The sequence below is a fragment of the Oculina patagonica genome, chromosome 1 (assembly GCF_052425735.1).
Source record: "Oculina patagonica isolate OP01 chromosome 1, crgOcupat, whole genome shotgun sequence".
In the NCBI taxonomy this organism is placed as follows: domain Eukaryota; kingdom Metazoa; phylum Cnidaria; class Anthozoa; order Scleractinia; family Oculinidae; genus Oculina; species Oculina patagonica.
The window spans coordinates 31827497-31848708 of record NC_135758.1 but is presented as its reverse complement, the minus strand read 5'-3'; the positions used below and the strand labels follow the sequence as shown (position 1 = coordinate 31848708).

The following is a 21212-nucleotide window of genomic DNA, read 5'->3' as shown; positions in this document are numbered from 1 at the left end:
TAAAATTACTTATAAACCCTTCCCTTCATGGTGACGGCCGCGTGGCCTAATGGATAAGGCGTCCGACTTCGGATCGGAAGATTGCGGGTTCGACTCCCGTCGTGGTCGATTTTTTTTTTCTTTCTATATTTGTATCATTTTTTCCTTTTTTCGTCTCCTGTGCGTCGCAACATCGAATATTCGACTTAATTTGCAATTCTAAAGAATGTTATAAAATTGAAATCAAATATCAAATTTCACGCTAATCCTGGATTAGCTTAATCGTGCTTTAAACAACCAGACACTGGAGCGGAAATACCGTTTGCAGTCTATCGTCTATTTCACTCCTAGACAAGCTCTAAACCATGATTAAAAGCTGATGGAGGGTTCAATTTCTCTTGTATACAAGTGTTTTTATTGCTTATGTTTTGTGGAGGTTGAGATTAGATAAAGTCAAAACTGGAGGACAGAAAATGTAAACAGAAAACCCAACCAAAAAGTTAAAAAATTGTAATCAAAATTCACCCTTATATCCTGGATTACCTTTATCTTGACCTTTGGTAAACCTCGACCATGCGCGCCTGCGCGGAATCATTCAAGTGACCAAAGTGTTCGACTCATTGTCATTTTTGCCCCCTTCCATTGCAATACAATACTTTTTCGTTCCCTCTCCCCATACCAATGTTGAAGGGACGGGGGAAGGAAGATATTTTGTTTAGATTTTACAAGTTGTCATTAAAATTAAAGGGACATGGTCAGCGTTCACGTTTTGAAAAAAGTCCACCTTAACCCGAAATCAAAATACGCGTAGAGAACCTTTAGAAATCTGCTTCAATCTTCTCAGTGTTTTTTTTTTCTCCTAAATTTTCCCATTAAGTGAAACACTGAGAAGATTGAAGCAGATTTCTGAAGGTTTGTTTTGAAAAAAGTCCGCAGTGGTCTTTTTTCAAAACGTGAAAACTAGTGTCCAGGTCAGCGCGGTAAGAACGCTGACCATGTCCCTTTAAAACTTCAATGAGAAGTCCGTGTGTCAACTGCTTTAGTCTAAGATTGCAGTTGTATTCAACGTTGCCAGTTTGTTGAATACAACTGCCTTGATTTCCCGCAAGCGCGTTTTATTGGCATTTATGACAAGGAAACGAGGCAACTTACACTGTATGTATTCTTTCACCCAATATCTTTTTGCTTTTTTTTGAAAACGTTACCAAACAGCATAAATCTACGATTTCGTTCCTAATGGTTAATGCACTGGACTTCGGATCGCGCAGTTGGTTCGAGCCCGCAGGGGTCATCGTGTTGTGTTCTTGGCAAGAAACTTGACTCTCAGTGCCTCTGTCCACCCAGGTGTATAAATGGGTACCGGCGAACCAATGCTGGGAGTAACCCTCCGTTGGGCTAGCATCCCACCCAGGGGGGAGTAGACGTAACCATGCACCCCTAAATATGATTTAAAACAATCACTTCTGAAGAGGTCTCAAGAAATCTAAGCCCCCTTTCCTGGGGACGTAACAGAGCTTGTCCGCTATTTTTGGTTTTGAGAACTTCGCAGTACATCAAGCCGATGATTCTGCGTTATCATTTGCTTGGCTGCGTGTTAATATTATACCGGTATTATTCGACAAAATTGCGCTGCGAAACTTAGCCTGCCAAAAGATAGGGCGAGTGATCCTTCCTTTCCCCAATTATCCCCTCCCCTTATACTAATGCTATCCCCTCTTCCCACTGGCAAGGTTTGTGCGATCGCCTAGTGCAACATAGTTTCCTTCGCAACCTTTTATACTTGGAACGTTAAAGTGATTTCACTAAACCCGTGAAATAGTTATTCCACTTTTAGATACTATTAGACACTTATTCCATTGTTTTTTTTTTTTCACTATTACGCACTTACTGTTAGAAGAAATTGTTTCACGGGTTAAATTAAATCACTCTAACCATGAGAAGGCGTCGTATGACAACCCAACAAACAGTTGTGAAGGGCACTGGATACAACATGCATAACATTACGCACAATGTTGCACGGTGGGTCTGGGTCGTCACGCTCCTAAGGGCCCACTGACGTATATATTTGGACCCGTTGCTAGGGACATTCACGGTTATATAGTTTTAGCAATTTTTCTTGTTTAGTTATGGTTGAATCTTTTACTAAGTCCATAACGTAAATATGACGTCATCGGGCCACGCCCATGATCACGTGACCAATAAAGAAAAAGTCTAAACTTTTTGATGTTTTGCAAGTTATCAGAAAATCATTCATAGTGTCATGATCGTTATTTGTTTTTGTATCTTGGTAAGTATGGGTTTCATTTCATTATGGAAAATAATTTTTTTAGAGAGATTTAAAATATTGATTTGTCCATAAAATTTTTATTAAAAATGATTTAAGCAAATGAATACTTAGTTATGTTCCCGACCCAGGTCGGAAAAATATAACGTCGAAAAGAAGTGAATCAAATAAAAGACCGCCAAGTATTTAGATTTTTTCTGCAAACCGGAAATCATTTTGTTAACGCATGCGTAATTCATCTGACAAGAGAACAGTGCGCGCGCTAGTTGTACGCGTACGCTTTTGAGATTATTTGCATGTGTAAAAAAACTGCTTTTCCTGGTTCAATTTAATCTGACTGAGTCTCAGATGTTAAGTCAACTATTAGTCAGGAAGTTTTTCGGTAGTTCTTATTGTTTCATCTTATTTGGCGAGTTTGAAGAAGTGCTCGAAAGGAAATTTTTTGCACATCTGGCGCGGACAGATAGCGTGAGTAACCTGTACACGCAATACAGCGCGCGCTCTTTTAGCACCTTAGCAACGCGCGAGAAATCCGTCAGTGGGCCCTTAATGTCAGCAGTTCTTCACACACGGTGTTTTCACTAGCCTGCCAAACAAACACCACATTCTTGAACCTGTTTTTAATCTTATGATTATCACAAAAATGCTCGAACTTCCAGTGGTGAAATGCCTCACCTCTTTTACATCAAGTAAGCCTAATAATAATAAATTAACTCATCGCAAACCTCTGTACAAACATTCCATGGACTAATTTACAGTGTTGCGGCAATGAGAGAAATAACAATTATGAAGAAAACGGCTACGCGAGTAATCCCGAAGGGAAAGCCTTTCACAATACTATGATTACAAACTGAAAATCACGCGTATGATAATATACTTCTCGTAGAGTATGTGGTTCGTACCACAAAAGCAAGTTCTCGCTGGGCAGACAAATAAAATTACCGAAAACTCGGTATCTTAAAAAAAAGTTTTTCTTTATCCTTTGTTGACACTAAGTGGTGGCACGGATTGTGCATCGGACGTTTTTGCCTGATCTGAACTCTTGGGGCCTGGAGATTCATTAGGCTGGTCCGGAACAATATCTTTGGCTTCTTTCTCTGGTCGTCCAGAGATCTTGGCTTTGGTAGCAGGCATAGAACCTGGCATTCTTGGAGGGCCACGGGGCCTGTTTGGCCTGTTTCTTGCTGGCATTGGCAGGGGCTGAACGCGGACGAGGCTTCCGCTCTTGTTTGCAGTGCCTTTACCATCCTGCTTTGTTGCGATGTTCTTGTCTTTGTTGCTTTCTTCTGGCTTTGAGTCTACTTTGGTTGTCTTTGACGTCTTGTTTGGCTGTTCAGAATTGGGTTTTTTGTTTCTTGAGTTAGCTTCTATTTGAGATTTCGTTTCTTCCTTCTTTTCTTGAGGTTTCTGATAATCTCTTGGTACTTGTCCTTTCATGGTTGGCTTGTCATCTTGTAAGCTGGTAACAGCTCTGACTTGCTGTTCAGCTAGAATGTTCATTGGCGGGATCCGTTGGTGTTGCACTTGTCCCTGTTGTGCAAAGAACATTCTGGTCTGTTCCAACATCTTGTGATGTTGTTCTATCTTAAAAGCAGCCGCCAAAGGGTCCTGGTGTGGTGTGGGTTGCGGCGGCAATTGAGGTCTGTTTGACACGATTGGTTGTTTTGTAGGCACCATTTGAGGTGGTGGTACCGTTTGCCCATGAGGTCCTCGAGGGGCTTGCATGTGAGGTACTCCGTGAATTAAGGACGTCATAGGGCGCTGGATAGGGGCGGGGAATCGCTGTGCATTTGTTGCGTTGGGTTGTGTTCCTCCAACGCCTATTGGACCAAGGCCTGGTGCTCGGATGAGTTGCCTTGGCATTGTGGCAGCCATGACAGCAGGATTTGGTAGGATGGCGGCTGCAGCACCTGGTAACTGATTAACACCTTGCTGTTGCTGCTGTCCCTGGGGTCTTATCTGAAGAGTATGCTGTATACCCACTGGCTGCTGCTGAAAAGGAGTGAACTGCTGAGGCTGCACTCCTTGAGGCTGCTGTTGCACTTGAAACTGTCCTATTGCAGCATGCTTAGGAAATGTTCCAACAGCGCCAGGAAACGGAACACCTGGGTCAACAGGTGACATGGATACTGGTCTGCCTGAGATGAGGGATGTTGATACTGGTGGACTCTGTGATGATCCTCTCAGATCTGGAGCACCAGGACGAATATTCATCAAGTTTGGATTTCGGACAAATGTCGATGACACCATAGGACCAATTGCAGCATTGCTGGATGACGCAGAACCAGGGGTTGATCTCTTTGGAGGTTCAAAAGGTTTGGCATTAACGTGTTTCACTAGTTCGGACTGCCGAGTGAAGTCTACAGTTTGTTGGGATGTTTTCTTCATTTGCATGTCTTGTGCGACATCATAGGTGCCTTGCTTCTGCTGGAAAGGGTAAGTTCCTTGGAATTGTTGCTGTGTTGGCTGAGCAGTTGGAAAGGCACCCTGTCGTGGCACACCCTCTCCCACGATTCCTGACTGAGCTCCTAACAGATGTCTCTGGGCGGACTGTGGGTGCTGGGTCACGTTAAACAAAGGTGTTCCTCCTCTTAATGTTTTAGGGTCGAACTGCATGTACATGGTCTGTGCTCCTTGTTGGTTCTTGTGGAAAGACTGGTCCACTGGCAGTCTTTGGTTGCTGAGTCTGAATTCCCATCAACGATGTTGTCTGGGTCCTTGGTGCAGAGGTCACAAATGACTGAGTTGTGGTGGATGGCAACAGAGTAACAGACACGAAAGGTTGATTTCCCTGGAAATTCCCTGCTGAGTACACACCGCCAGCCAGGAATGGCGACTGATACACATCTTGTGTAGCCTGGGACAGGGGTGAAGATGATGTCCGCCCCTGGTTCACTTGCTGCACATGGGTAAGGGGAAAGGAAGGTGTCACCTGTTGATTAGTTTGTTGAAGTTGTTGAAGCTGCTGTTGCAGATATGGCTGTCTCTGCTGGAAATCCACATACGAGCTGACAAAAGGAAATGATGCATAACGCGGTGGTATTGCCTGTTGATGCAGCAAATGGTCCTGTGTTAGCATAGGCTGACTTAAAGGGACTGCATTCAATTCCGTTTGACGGTTTTCCTCCGTTGGTTGAGGTACAATAGAAGATGACTGTTGAGGTTTGACAGGCTGCTGCTGTTGCTGCTGGGGCTTCACTTTACAAACATTCTGCTGCTCCCCTGCTCCAGTTTTCTTAGGAAAGTTTATACTGTCAGAAGGTTTAGAATCAGCCTTGCTGGAATTACCTTCCAATTCACCTTGTGTTTTAGACACGGCAACTTGATCATCAGTAAGCCTTGACTCTGCTGATTCCACGACTGGCATGCCCACAATGGATGAACTGACATTCGCTGACGTGCGCAAGGTCTCTTCCCATGCAGCAACTGGATGGCTTGCACGTCCAATACCAAGGCCACCTTCCCAAAGTTTCCTGGATGCTTCCATCTTCTTTGTCATTTCAAAAATAGCTGGTGATACTGGAGATGGCTCTCGGGCTGGTATGTCAGCAGTTGGTCTTTCATGAATGTCTACTGAGAGAGTTCCTGTGCTGAAAAGGTTGTCAGTGTCATCATTTCTCTCGGCTGAATCCATGTTCAAATCAGGTTCGGAGTCCTTTCTGCTCGATTCACTTTCAGAGTCATCTTTGGCTTCTTGCTCCTTAAAAAAATCAACTACCAGTTAGGAACTAAAATAATAGTCAGGAACTAACACAGTTTTGTGGTCGATTCCACTTAAGCATAGGGTAAATGTGAGGAAAGTGGTTGCAGATCTGTTGTTAAACATAAAAAATGGCTTAAGTAAGTGTACTTGCTGGATATTAAACTGTACGAATTAGCCACAAGGTAACGGGACCACAAGTTTCCTTTTTACTTTTCTGAATAAAATAATTTTATTGAATTTTCCAATAATTATTTACACTTACACAGTTATAAGTTACTCCATCTATATAGACCTTTACTACACTGTTCGCTACCCAACCTTTCAAATTCTTTTTTCATGTACGCAAATAGAAATTGCGTTGCTAAATCTTGCCATTTAACAATAAACGATGTTCAAAAGAATAGAAACTACAGTGTACATGTACAAGTTATTCAACCAACCTCGCTTTCTTTCACATCATCTTTTTCCTCACTGCCTTCATCAGAAGCAGCTGTAACCATGTCCTCGACAGCTGGAGTGTCGAATTCCTCGGATTCTTGTACCTCTTTAGAAGCTTCTGGATCATCTGGAATTTCACCTTCAGGTGAAGCTGACTGTTGCTGAGAGCTAGGTTTTGTTACCGTCTTTCCTTTCACAGTATTATCCTGAAGAGAAAGAAATGAAAGGTCAAACTGAACCCAGTGAAACACCTGTAAAGGGGGAGGCCCCTGGTCTGAGCATTGGACACCAGATCAAGCAGGTCAAGGCAGGTATTTTTGGGCAAGACTGACTAAGTATGAGTGCCTCTCCCTCCACCAAAAAACATGACAAAATGCTGGGGTATCACCGAAGATGGACTAGCATGCTGTCTAAAGGAGTAAAATGCCGGTCTTGTAAGCCATTTAGCCTGGAAGACAGATTTGGACCTTGTACTTACTTACACGTACACCCAACAGGCATTCTTTTCTTGCGCTCAAAACTGGCTGTGTAAGCTTAGCCACTAAAGAAAGCGGCAACTTTAGAGGTTCGCTTCCTTATGTGCTGAACACAACATCTCTCGGTGAGCAGAAATCTAACAACTGACTTCTGTCGACATCACAACTGCTTTTCTTACCCCTGATCCTTTAGCTTGCTTCTGAGACACCACATTGTCACGACTGTTCTTTCTTCCCTTGGGGCCACCAGACTTTGTTTCATCAGTGCCTGTGGCAACTCTTCGCTTGCCACCTCGGTCAAACCTTGGTGGCTTTTCTCGCTGAGGTTTAGGCTGGGATCTTTGTTCTGAGGAATCAGTAACCTTTCCACTTTTCTCCGATGTTTGCTCTCGGGTTCCACCTTTTGGCTTTGTTTTTGAAACTATCTGGGTCGGTTCTTCACTCTCTTCTGGTTCTTCAGGAGGTGCCAGCAATGCAATTTCCTTAGTCATGGCGATGTAGTCATCATCTACACTTATATCTTCAATCAGAGAGGCAGCAGAAGAGATAACTGTTCCCTGTTGTAAGCAAAATCAAGAGAGTCATTGCCAATTAGATCATCATCTGCTAGCTTCTCTATAGAATGGAGTACAAACAGTGTCCCTTTACAAATTAAACTCATCAGAAGACAATTCCACAAAATTTTGATCCAAGCAATGTATGCAAACGGTGGTAAGCAAGGTTTCAGTGATAAATTGGCAGATAACAATTTTCTTTGGATGTTTTTTATGACACAAACACGTGATAATGGGACAATCAATTTTGAATTTCAAAATTACTTAACATTGCAAAAGGTTAAACCAGACCAAGAAGACATGCATTGGCAGTGCTGGTCACCATACAGATTCTCCTCACCGGTTTCCATACATTTCTTATAGTAATAGTTGGGAGTGTATATTGAGAAGGAATCCCCTTTGAAGATCAGTTCCTTTACCATTTATATTGGGTAAACCTGCTCACAGCCTTTGGTTCTTAAACATAACTTACATGTCCATGTTTGAAAAACCGTCTCAAAATTTAGGTTAAAAGTGCTGACTTTGTTTGACCCACTCTTGCCACAACACTGTTCGGTAAAGTAAGTGGGTCAAAACATTTAAGAAACCAATGACAACCTGCAACATTTATCTCAGGTGCAGAACCCATTTCCGCACATACTGACAACACAAGACACAAAACAAAAGGAGGAAAATTATTCAACTCACCGGTTGGACAGGTCGTGTGGATGATGGCTTACCACTTCCAACTGCAAGGGGATCAGGAATTGAAGAGGTCACCACAGGAGTCACACTTGGTGGTTTGGCAGGAGTGACAATGAGAGGTTTGTCCCATGCATTGAAGACTGGGGGAGGTGGAGGTGACACAGGCCTTTCAACAGTCACTGGGCTGTTACGCTTTGTAGAATTTGCACTGGATGGATTGCTGTTGGATCCTGTGATAGTGGGTCCAATGCCTGCCTCTGAAACAGCAGCAGATGTCACTTTTCCAATTACTCCAGGCGGTTTACTCTGTGTGTTGGCTTGCGGTGTATGCTGTTTGCTGAACCTTGGGGGCTTGGATGGTTGGTTCTTTTTATTTCCCACCTGATTTCCACGCTGTCTGTTTTGCTCATCCATCTTCTTCCTCCTCTCTTCTTCTTCGCGTTGCCTGTCTTTGTTCTCTTTTTGAGTTCGGCGAGATGTGACCTCAACAAAGCCACTGAGAGTTGACGAGATATCAGAGTCATCATCTGTCATGTCATCAATGCAGATAACTCCGGCAATATTGTGCAAGTCAAACTGTTGAATATCAGTCTTTCTTACAGGAGTTTCTTGTTTTCTTGGCACTTTGTTCTCGCTAACCCCAGTGTTGATGCTATCCAGTCCAGTACTATGAACATGTACTTGCTGCATGTCTGACCTACGGTTTCCATCCTTACTAAAGCCATTTCTAGCAGCAGGCAAAGGTGCCCGAGGTTCCCCGCTGGCCGATTTGGAACCATCAACCTTTGCCTGCTGCCTTTCCACTAAAAAAGGCTCTCGTCTAGAGGATGTGTTACGTGTCCCACCAGGTTCTCTGTTCTTGTCTCTCCTAGTCCTGTCTGAAGACGACCGTGAGGCTGGGAACCCTCTCCTTGGAGCAGACTCTCTTCTTCCTCCTGGCTTATCGCTTCTTAAAGTTTCGCCTTCCTTTTGAGTATCAGCTAGTTCTTCATCCCAGTCCTCTGTGACTGGTATACCTGGTCCTTCGGGTGAATCTTTTGGAAATTGCTCTCTTCTACCTCTTCCTCTCCCCCTGCCTCTACCAGGACCACTCTCTCTTCCTTCACTAGGTCTTACACCATGAGAAAGGCCTCTACCCATGCCAGCTCGTTCCCTTTCATGTTGCTTCTGGAAGCGAGGTGGCCGTTCCACTTCTCTCCTACTTCGACCAAACCCACCAGCGCCTCGAGCTCCAGCGCGTGATGACACCTTTCCACGTACTGGAGATCTTGCAGATCGTAAACTACCTCTTGATTTATCAAAAGTCATGCTACTCTCCTTTCCCCTCTTTGATTCATTTTCCTTTTCTATATCGCTAGACTTGTCATCCCTTCTTTCTTCAGATGCAGATGTAGCAGTAGTGTAACTGCTTGAGTCACTGTCATAGTCATCATCAGACAGTTCTTCGTCTGTTGATTTTGAGCGTCTGTAGTTATTTCCGAATCGTCCACTTCCGACTGGTTGATTTGATCTGCCTCCACGTACTCCTGTTCGCACAGGGGGCTTACCAGGACGACCACGTGTGGAATGGTAGCCACCTCTTTGGCTTCTCTCCTCTCCTCTCTGCCTAAAAGGTTGCTGGTCATTATCCCTTTCACTGACTCTTTTCTTCCTGTCATCCTGAAAGGAACGCCTGTTTCCAGTGTCCCTGTTGTCATGTTGATAATGGGATTTCTGTTCCTTTTCCCGACCTCTTCCCCGTCCTGTGGATCTTTGACTGGTTTGCTCTCTGTTGTAGTTTCGTGTCGAGCGTTTATCATCATAGTCTAGATCACGATCTCTGCCACTCTCCTGAGTTGTCCGCCTCTTGTCAGTAAACTTTCTTCTTTCTGGTCGTTTGTCCTGATAACCTGCACTTCTGGAATCCTGTGAATATTGAGGAGGTTTTCCAAAGCCACCACGCCCCTTGGGTTTCAAATCACTAGTATCAGCTTTCTTTCTTGCATCATCTTCACCTTTTGATTTTTCAGCATCCTTGTCAGGTAGTTTTGAAGGTATTTCTTTATCCTCCTTAGCTTTGCTTTCTTGAATCAAGGAATCATCTCGGTCTTTTTTATTCTCCTCAGCTAAAGTCTCTCCATCTCTCTTCTGGGGTTCCTTTACATCTTTTTCAGTGAGTGAAGGGGTACTTTCTGAAACTTTTTCACGTTTAACTGTGACAGCATCCTCCTGAACTTTCTTGGCATTCTCATTTGTAATTATATTAGCATTCTCTTTCACCACATTTTCTTTATCCTCTTCTTTTTGTTTCCATTCATCCTTAACAGTTTTCACAGGTGGTGAAGGTCTTGGTTCTCTTGTTCTAGTTGGCCTGTACTCTTTATCTCTGTAATCTCTACTATCTCTATTTCCTCTTTCTCCTCTTCCACGACCTCGATGGCTAGTAACAGTACCACCAGCACCACGGCCATGGCCCCGTACAGGGAAACTAACCCTACCACGACCATGGGATTCTGAGAACCGTTCACGTTTTGTATCACCACGACCAGCAAATCTCCCCCTTCTCTCAACGAATTGCCCACCATCTTCATTGTCATCACGTTTTCTTTTTCCCAGGTCTCTGGAATCTTCACTGCGTCTGTTATCCTGTGGTCTGGTTTCCCGTTTTGAACTGCGCCTTTCTTCTCGTCGATCTCTAGTCTGAGTGTTTTTCTCAGGAACAGGCTTTGATGTGCCATCGTGACTGCCTTTCCTTTCTTCTTTTTCATGTACCCTCTCTTTTGAAACCGCATTTTCTTTGTCAGGTTCAGTACGTTGTGGCTTGTCAGGGTCACTTTGTTTTCTTTGCCTTGTTTCACCTGATCTGAAACTTCCAGCCTCGTCAAATACTGGTATGTCGTGGTCATCAACTGGCCTCCTTTCCACTCTGTTGATGTTAGGTCTGTCAGTTTCAGCACCACGCTCTTTTGGTGGCTCCTCAGTTTTGTCTGTCTTGACAGGCTTTACATGTGCACTGGTGGGTAGTCTCTTTTCACTTTCTCTGCTTGGCTCACCACTGCCACTTTCAAGCGACTTGACACTTGCTATATCATCTCCAGCTGTGCTACTGCTATCAGAACGCTTCATTATTCTCCTCACAGGTTGATCAGGTTTAACAGCATATGAAGGTGAAACAGGACCTGAAACCAATATGATACAAGTTTAAACCACCAGATATGTTATTCATGAATACAGTTTAGGCACCACTTTTATGACATCAGACAACTTGCCAATATTTGTAAGGGGATGCTAATCTTGTACTTAAATAAACTACAGGTATGTGTCAATATAAAAACAAGCATCACAAAAAATAACAAAAAAATGACTGACAGAGACAGTCTGAAGTCTGACCTTGCTCTCATACAGTAACTGTATACATAACACCAACAGAAAATTGTGACCATAATAATGACCACCACATAGGTACAATCATTCATTGTGAATTAATTTTAAGTATGAATATCATCTTAGAGTTTTTAAGTAGTTTTAAATTATTATTGTATTTATTTCATTGTCTTTGAAAAGCCTCTAGGGGGAAAGTCAATAAAGTATGTATTGTATTGTGAATTAAGACTGTTTACCCACCTGAATCTACAATGGGATGATGAGTGGCTACTGACAGAGGTCCCTCTGGAAACTCTCTGAGTTGCGGAGATCTAGCCAGCTGCTGCTGGTGATATGGATACTGCTGAGGATAAGGCGGCTGTTGCTGGTAATGCTGTTGCTGCTGGAAATGTTGCTGTCTGAGTTGTTGCTGTTGGAAACGAGGTGGAATGTCTCTTGGTGGGTGGTGATGAGGTCGCGAAGCACCTCGCGATGCACTAGACCTTGAAGCATCACTGGATTCACTGTCATTTCTCTGCCTATTTACATGTTCTGGAAGCTCACTTCGAATAAAGGCACTATCCTGCTGGTGTACTGCTACATTCTGTGGTTCAGTTTCCCTATTAGGACTTTCTGGCATTCGTTGTTCATTTGCAGTTTCCTTGCTGTGAGAATCTTTTTCAATGGAATCCAGTTCTTCTGCCCAAGCATCATCTCCTTCTTTTGCACTTTCCCTCCTTACCCTTTTTAACTCCAGTTCCTTTAGTTTGGCTGTTGCAGCTGCTTTTTGTTCTGCTTGCCGTCTTAATTCATCTTCCTCACGCCTTTTCCTAGCCCTCTCCACTGCCGCACGCATTTCCTCTTGTTGTTTTGTTCTGCGTTTCTGCCATTCATTCGCAACAGGTTCTTCTGACTTGGGGACTGGTTGTCCTTGATCAGAACTAACTGGGGGAGGAGGAGGGTGTGCTGGTTGTCCTCCTCTCTGCTGCACATGTTGAGGGTAAGGCATAGGCCATCCTGGAGCAGGAGGAGAACCTCTGCTATCAAATGGCCTCACTCCAGGACCTGGAGGTACTTGTCTGTTTTCAGAGTAAGGAGGAGGATGCCCTGATGATTCAGACCATGCCTGTCTTGTTGGAGGTGGTCCCATTTCTTTATCCTGATAGAAAAGGAGAAAAGTGATTCATAAATATAAAAGTAATTACTTAACATCACAAAATTATCTGCAATAAAAATTGAGACACATGTAAGATGGGAAAGAATGATAATGAAGGTTGAACTTATTGTGATGCCAATTTCGTGTTGTGTTCAGGCCACTCTAAAATTTCTAACAGCTCATTGGCAAGACAGTACTACACCTGTGTTGTTTAAGGCAGTAAGAATAGCATACCAGCTTGGAAGAGCAAGTGCGACCCTGTGAAAGTACAGGTACATGTGCATGTTCTACCTTCAAGCACAAATGCAATACATTATTTTATTACATTAGATAAAATAATTCATTGTTTGCAAGAGTGAATATTACTGTACATCACTTACAGGTCTGCTTTCATTGCTTTGCCATCTTGCTTCTTGTTCACCTCTAGTTTCCCTCTCGCGTTTCCGAGAAGCTTCAGTGGGAGGGTTTTCATCATCTTCAAAGTCTTCAAAGTCCAGCTTTGCTGCATAATCAACTTCATGTTGAGCACCAGCCCACCCACCTTCCTCCTCTTCATCATTATCTGCCATTGCCTGTATGTCTTCTGGTTTGAGGATTGCTGGCCTTCCATACCCTTCACCACGACCCACATCTGGCAGCCTGCCACCATGTGCAGGCCCTGGAGCAGTTCCTGGTCTGTGCCCTGGTCCTCTGTAATAGATAAAAAATTAATTATGAAGCTGTTATCTCATGTTAATTCACACCTTGTTTATTGGGAACTAACAACAAGATCTTCAGTTCTTGAGACTCCAATGCTGTCTTAACAAATCAGACAAGACTCTTGCTTCGGGACAAACTTACTGAAATGCTGAGGGTGTGCAACAGACTAGTTTCCTACACATGGAGAGTACCAATAATACTAGCCGATTAAAGCAACAGAAACCAGAGTTTAGAACTGGTAGTAACAAGGCTTCTCATTAGGTTTAAGCACACAGTATGATGCAAGACTACGCATAAACACACGCACAAGGCAAGGACAATGCAAGCACAAGTGTAGTATTGACGTAACATAAACATAAGCACAAAACAGCAATCTTTCCTTTTCTTGTGCTTGGCCTTATACTTGCATCACTGTGTTGACTGTGCAAACCGGCAAAATGCAAGTCCAAGCTGTCTAATTGGTCATTCTGTAGTTTTTCAGGGGATTGGGGCTTACAATTTTAAGCAATCTATAATGACACATTCACGTGAAAGATCATAGTGAGATTGGTTAATTGACCAAGTTTGGTGCTTTTAGGATGAACAGAGGCAAAGTTATGGACCCTGGAACATCGCTCAAAATCCATACAAACGTCTCCCCCAAAATCACAAACTCTTAAAATTTTTATGATTTCTGCGATGCTCATGAAAATGGACAAAAGTAGTGATTTTAATTTTAGTTTCTTTCAAATAGTAGATCTTTGGCAGGATTTTACAGCTGTCACAAAACTGATAATAAATTTTAAGAGTTTATACGGTTGTGGGGGACTTTATCTCAAAATTAAGAGAAGTTTGTATGGATTTTGAACCATGTTTCAAGGTCGATAACTTCATCTCTTTTCATCCTAATAGCATCAAACTTGGCCAAATAACCAACCTTACAGTGATCTTTCAGATTATCAATTGCTTAAAACTTGACACTCGCCCCAGTTCCCAGTGCAACTTTGGAATGGCCAATATCAACATATTGGTTACCTCTAACGGTTGGCATATATAGTGCAACCTTATTAAGCATAAACACAATTTGTTCATAACAATTTAAGGGAACTGCGCCTGTGTATGCCACATTGTGCATAATTATGCTTTTCGTGCCTGTGAACACCCTTCTTGTGTAAATCACACAACATCAGATAGTGACAGAGTGGAAGATTTGAATCAGGGTTCATAAATGAACAACTTCCTGATCTGTGTGGGTACAGTGATTAGTGTTACACTGACAGATAAATGAAAATACTACTGTATTATGGCCTATGTTTACAGTATTAGAGCAGTTTCCAATTGAGTGTCATAAAACCAAAAGCTGTAATTACTCTGGCCAATCACAAAGGACATAAACAATCCAGTGAACCAATCAAACACGATTGGTTTTGGTTTTAGTTTTGATTGGCTGAGAAAGTGGCATGAGATTTTCAAACCAATCGCTAAGCACAGTAATGCAAAACCAAAGCAAACGCAAATTACTTTCAACTCAAGTGAAAACCGCTCTATACACTCTTCTGAGGATGAATGTTACATAACATTGTTAATGCACTAACCACTAAAAAATATAATTTGCACTTTACAATACTATTTTGCTACAAACCTTGGATGGTGATCTGGAGGATGTCCGTGTGGATGCCTGCCTGGTCCGTATCCTTGTGGTCCATGGTGATGAGGAGGATAACCATGAGGGACGTTCTTTCCATGAGTACCATGCTGCCATGAGAGGAAATCATAACAATAAGCAATCAAACCTTGTACTGCCAACATCTAAGTTGTGACCTAATCTTACACATACATCACTTGTATAAATTTTAAATTACTGGTCTTGGGCTACTTCTACCATGGTAAACTCTAAGTCGGGTTACTTCACAGTTAGTTTTCACACCAAATGTATCACTGATAAAAAGGTTCTTTGTTTAAGAACTTTGCACACTACTTTGGACCTAAATCTCTCTTTACAAGGCAAGTGTAAGTAGATAGTCTCTTTTGAGCTTACATGTAAATAGACTCAACTCGATACATGTGAGAATCATGTCAATAGAGTCTTGCGCAATGAGAGAAATAATAATAAGCATGTCACTTCATTGACTCTTGGATAGACTAATAGACCAAACAGACTGCATGAGGTTCACAATCAGTGATCTTTACTTGTTGCTTGCTTTCTTGCAGCTAACGATAAACATGTAATCAACCTTTGATGTGATATGCAATATCTTTCCATAATTATTTTGACTATCACCATAATGTCAAGCACTGGAAAGTACTGACAACAAAACAAGTGGTTTTTATTTAGACAACAGTAATTCATGCAGTTACCAATTAAAACAATATTGCAACTACCACCCTCAACATTTTGAAGTTAATTAAGACAGTAGTGAATAAAGAGCAAAATAGGGAATGCACTTACTGTAATTTAATTTCAAAAAAATATAAAAAAGAACATTGAAATCTGAGTGATCTTACATGGTTTGCCAGGACAACAATATTTATTCATGGTCAAAAAGAAAACAACAGAACCAATAAAGAAATGCAAACTTTTGGTTTGAATCAAAGCACACTGTACCAGATACATCCCAGAACTCCAACCCAAGCAAAAAATTTGAATGAAACACTCTCTTTCCTTGAGAGACAAATTGTTTTCTCAAAACATGACTCAAGTATGAATAATCAAAAATGTATCTGTTTGGTAATTTTCTTGACTGTGTCAATTCGAAAGAGCTAGAAAGAAACTTGACTGAACACTTGACACTTGATTCTCACAAGTTTCAAGCAGTTTGAAGCAGAGTCGAGTAGAGCAGTCATCAGAAAACCGTAAAGAAGAGTTAGAAGACATGGCAAAGATGCTGAAAGGTAACCAGGAAGAAATAATATGAGGCCCTGCCAGGGTAAATTCCGACAAGCGACGTGGCCCAAAAAGGAGCGACAGCACATAAAATAAAACCGCGACAAACGACAACCCTTATGGAAAATTAAATTCCGACAAGGACAGGAAAACTTGCTTCAATTTAATAACCGACAGCGACATGAAGAGCGATAAAACAGCGACACGGGACATTTTTAAATTTAGACAAGCGACACGAGAACCCCCCCTGGCAGGGCCTCATATTTCAGCTAGTCATTTCATACTAGAGAAACCAGGAAAAAAGCACCAATCTATACACCATTACACTTGGGAACAGGCTACAGAAATCTGATGTACCCAAGCAGCACATCTGGATAAGTCAATTGTAAAATAACCTAACCTGATAATCTTGGGGTCTTCTATACTGATGAGCTCCACCATATCCAGCCCCTGGTCCCCCATTGTAAACATCTGTTCTTTCTCTTCCAGGCCCATAGTCTGAAGGTGGGGGACCTGATACACAAATATTATTGTTACAATAATACTACATGATTATTGCACAACATTAAAGAGTATCTGATGCATGGTTTATCTGGGAGGCACGGTGGCCTAATGGTTAGCGCGCCGGACTCCGGAGCGAGCGTTCCGGGTTCGAGCCCTGGCCGGAGTCACTGTGTTGTGTTCTTAGGCAAAACACTTTACTCTCATAGTGCCTCTCTCCACCCAGGTGTATAAATGGGTACCGGCGAAATAACGCTGGGGGGTTCCCTGCGATGGACTAGCATCCCATCCAGGGCGAGTAGAAATACTCCTAGCTGCTTAATGCTAAGGAAACCGGGATAAGCTCCGGCATTATGCGCCACTTTGGCTCGAAGCTGACCTCTCTGTTCTCTGATGCACGGTTTATAAATGAAGTTAATTTAAACACGATTGTACCAAATGAGTTCTACTAGGTAACTGTTCTTCAACTTTCTTGAGCAGTTTACACAAAGGGATTCACAGAATAGTTTTAACTAACTGGCTGTGTCTAGACACGTGACACAAGGAAATTAGTGGAAAATGTTTTCTTACAGAGCTAGTAGTTTAATTTGCCAGTTATAGTTTGTTCATTTTGTTGCCATCTGCTATTGCCGGATTTTTCATTCAACATTGTTAAAAATTCAGAGTTCTGCAGTATTTTGCTACATGAATTAAAGAGTAAGTCCCAGTAAGTAGTGGAAATTTTAAAAATGAGTTATTGAAAAAAGGGTTGAAGACAACATAAGTTTTAACATCAGAAAAGGTAAAAGCCCATTACCTGGACCACTGCGTTCCATCCATGCCGGCTCGTCTAAGGTAAAAAAAAAGTATGACATTCAACACTAACAAGCAGTAAGAGTAAGAAAAGAGTAGTGAGTGACATGGAAAAAAAAATAGATGAAACAAAGAAAAAAGAGAGAAATGAACTAAACTTAACCAAAACAATTGTAAGGCTTGAAAACATTGTTCTTACATCAAAGTTGAAAAGAAAAGAAAAATTCTGTCTCAATGGCTTACCATTTTTACTGCACAAATAAAACACATGTTACACAAACCTTACTTAAATTGTGTTAGTTTATGCTGGGGGTTATTCTTTCCAAGTACAGGGGGCATATTTTTACTACAGATGAGAAGCAAATAATATTTTGTACACTTACGCATATTGCGTGTCATAGGTTTCTGACCATACTGCGGGTGAGGTGGCTCCTTTCCTTCCATTTGTGGTGGCAACCTTTCCCCAGAGTTTCCACCACCCAATACTGGGAATTCCCGATTGAAATATGGCATCTCCTGGTGAGAGTAGGACTTCCCTACAGGAATGACAAGAATCTTAATTTAACACATTGATTCCTGGAATTTTTCGGGAAAATGCATTTTTAAAGTTATTTTTAGCATTTTCAAGCTTAATTAGTTTAAAACTACTTTAAGTGGCATTTGCAACATGATAGCATGCCTTGCTTTCCATTAGCATCACATTTTTGCTCAGTCATGTGCACAAATAAATATTTTGAGCTAGTTTTTGGACGAAAATGTAACCCAGCTCCAGTTGCATGCCTTTGTACCACTTACAGTGCCGCTCTGCAACCAGGTATGTAAAATGTTTGGCAGGACCTATTATAACACTGGCAGTCAGCCTTTATCGAAAAAGAATCCAATCCAGAGGGAGTAGCAATACGACCACTTATAATTTACAGTCCACATTCCCTGAGCTTCACTTGTCTTAGTGTTGTTTGTTAGAGTTACATGTTGGAAGAACTCTGAAAGCCCTCGTTTAAACCCTTGCCTGCCACGTAGGTCACTTCCCAGTTCTCTAAACATCCCCAAGCATCGGAAACAAAATAGGCCATATCAAAAAGAACAAGACTAAATAAGAGCTGACAAGCTTTCTCTTCATCACAAATTGTGTGCTCTCATAAACTACAAACCTGCTCAATTTCGAAAAGAGTCAACAAAAGTTTCAACTCATTTGACCGGAAGATGAAGTTAACTTTGCACACTCGCAGCTTGTTTCGCCGAGTGCTGATGTTAGTTGACATGTGAGTTGAAGAAATCGCTTGTCAAACTCTCATCCCTTAACCCTCATCAATCCCGATTCTTATTTGATAAAGCCTTTAAAATGAATTGAGCACAAGTAGTAGTATACTCTGAGTATACCACTTGTCACTTGACTTTGTATACCCCTAAAAAGCATCGTAGCTACTTTGTAACAGGTGCTACACTGATCACTGACACTACATAATTTTTTTGCACATGTAGTAAAAAATTTTTTAGCAAGAATGTAGCAAAAAATTGACAAAAACAGAAGAAAAATGCTTTGATTTGGGAGAAAACTTATAATCTCATGTCAACCAACCATCCTAGGATATTCCTTATGAAGAGTGAGCATATAAACAAAAGCTTCAAGCTACAGTAATCATAAATACTTGATTATTAGAGTGACAGAGATGCCCCTACAAAGGAGCACAGGAGCTCTAATTCCATGAAAGGTACATAATGTAGACATAATCAAGGCAATAACTTTCTTATTAGTGAAGATACTCATGCTCCACAAAACATGAATTACAAACTGGAAAGAAATTTTCAATGACCAACAGACGCGATGCGTTGTCAAACTACTCCTTCGCCAAACAAAACAAATTTGCGAGCAAATTTTGTAAAACCCAAATTTGGCTTTCCTTACCTTGACCACCACCCTCGTTTGACGATACAGTGCCCCATGTTTTTCCTTGAGATTCTTGCTGTTGTTTGGCCGGTTGTGTTTGTGTCTGCCCCGAGTTTTGCGATTGTGGTTGAGGTTGTTGTACATGTTGTGGATGAGATGGCGGCGCTGTAGGCCGCTGCGGCTGCAATAGCGGCTGCTGAGAAGCAGGCACACTTGTTTGCGATGGCGTAGAACTTGGAGGTGCTGTTTGAGTAGCTGCTACTGGCGGAGTTTCCGAAGGTTTCTCCTTCGCACTGCCCCATCCTCCACCACCACTAGGAACTAAAGAAACTGTAGGATCGTTGCCGGAGTTTTCGCTCTTCAAAGACGGAAGATTCGCGGGAGGAGGGATTCGACGACTTGCACCGACTTTTCCAAGGCTCTGTAGCCCATGGCGAGCAGTCCCTGTAAATAAATATCGTTTGGCTTAGCTAAAACGAAAGTTATAGTATTCATATACCAGACTTTATTACACAACACGAGTGTCCATCGTAGCGTCCACAAAACCGGAAGCCGCGTTTGAAAGACTCACAGATTACAACTAAAGCAACGCAGAAATGGCTCAAAAACGTCATTCAACACATAAATGTATTCTGAATGCCACAAGATATTCAACTTTTAAAATCAGAGACTTGAACCGAAAAATATGGTACAAATACAAACCTGAGGATGTCTTAGTTTCAACCTTGGTTCCTTTGTATGTCTGGTTTAAGTTGAGTGAAGAATATTTCGTCTTCCCCGCATTTTCCTTTACTTTAAGCCCAAACCTGTCGGACATTCTGGATAGGTAGTCATGAAGATAAGAAGCGGTGAAAAATGCCCCAAACTTGCAAATTCCTTCGACGTCAAAATTTTTCGTGCAAACTCAATATGGCGGAAGGGCGACAAGCTTGGTGACGTTTCACGGAGTTATCCCTGCGTTTTACAGTTCTTTCTGGCAAATAATCTAATGGAAGTTTTCTTGAGGTTTTCCTTTATAACTGCAAATCGGCCTGAGGCCTTGTACTTGAGTGATTACTTAGGATGGTTTGGATGAAATCTCAAAGCCAAGATGGTGGAAAAAAGCGACAACGTCAAAGACAGCAGCAAATTAAAATTTTATACGCTGCTCGTACACGAAGAATTGTATGCAAGATGACGTAATGAGATTCCGACACGTTCCGACTATATGTCGAAGATTACCGAACGATGCGCGTCGTGTTTCCGTTGCTCGGAAACCATTTTCCGCATCTCTCGCACCACCGAGCAGCTGCTGTTCCGTGCATTTTCGCTCGCGCGTTGCACCATTCACAATTTATTGTCGCTAACTTGGAAAAAAGTAGAACTTAGAACACATGCTAGCAAATTTACACACAGGATTCACCTTGACCTAATTAGGGGTTTCATAACGCTAAAATACTCATTTCTCAAAGCTTTATACTTCAGCCAGAACGGTTTAATTCAAGGTACTACGCAGTATATGAGGATATAGGCCTTTTTCCGGGCCTTTTTTCCCGCATCCGTCAATATGCTTTTCCTACGTTTCTCACCTCCGGGTTACTTTGTCAAAATTTAAATTGCCAGGAGACCGAAAACAAAAAAATAAAACAAGACATTCTGAGAGCAGAAAAAAAAAACTCGCGTAAAAGAAAACAAATGACTGTTTCTTTTTCTCGATCGTTTTTTTTTTTTGGCGTCTCCCTGCTCTTTGGCTCTTCGACCTGCACCCTACGCGTTAAATTAATTAATTAACTTATATTGCACCGGTATCAATTACCAATTTTCACCTGCGCATTACAATTCTAGTTAATAAAAAGTAAAAATTAGCTTAAAAA

General features: G+C 41.9%; 1 protein-coding gene and 1 non-coding gene across 2 annotated transcripts; one reads left to right on the top strand and one right to left on the bottom strand.

Annotated features, from left to right (window-relative positions):
* Positions 1-35: 35 nt before the first annotated feature.
* Trnar-ucg (transfer RNA arginine (anticodon UCG)) lies at positions 36-108 on the top strand. The gene has a single exon. It is a non-coding gene; the product is annotated as a tRNA-Arg (tRNA).
* Positions 109-2868: 2760 nt separating this feature from the next.
* Positions 2869-20494, bottom strand: LOC144664243 (uncharacterized). Its single transcript, XM_078525351.1, is given in 13 exon segments — positions 2869-4907; positions 4909-5963; positions 6407-6610; positions 7060-7437; positions 8122-11276; positions 11722-12619; positions 12997-13306; positions 14937-15049; positions 16579-16691; positions 17476-17508; positions 17855-18007; positions 19378-19803; positions 20062-20494. Coding segments are annotated over 13 exon segments (8622 nt in total). The 5' UTR covers positions 20177-20494; the 3' UTR covers positions 2869-3238.
* Positions 20495-21212: the final 718 nt, after the last annotated feature.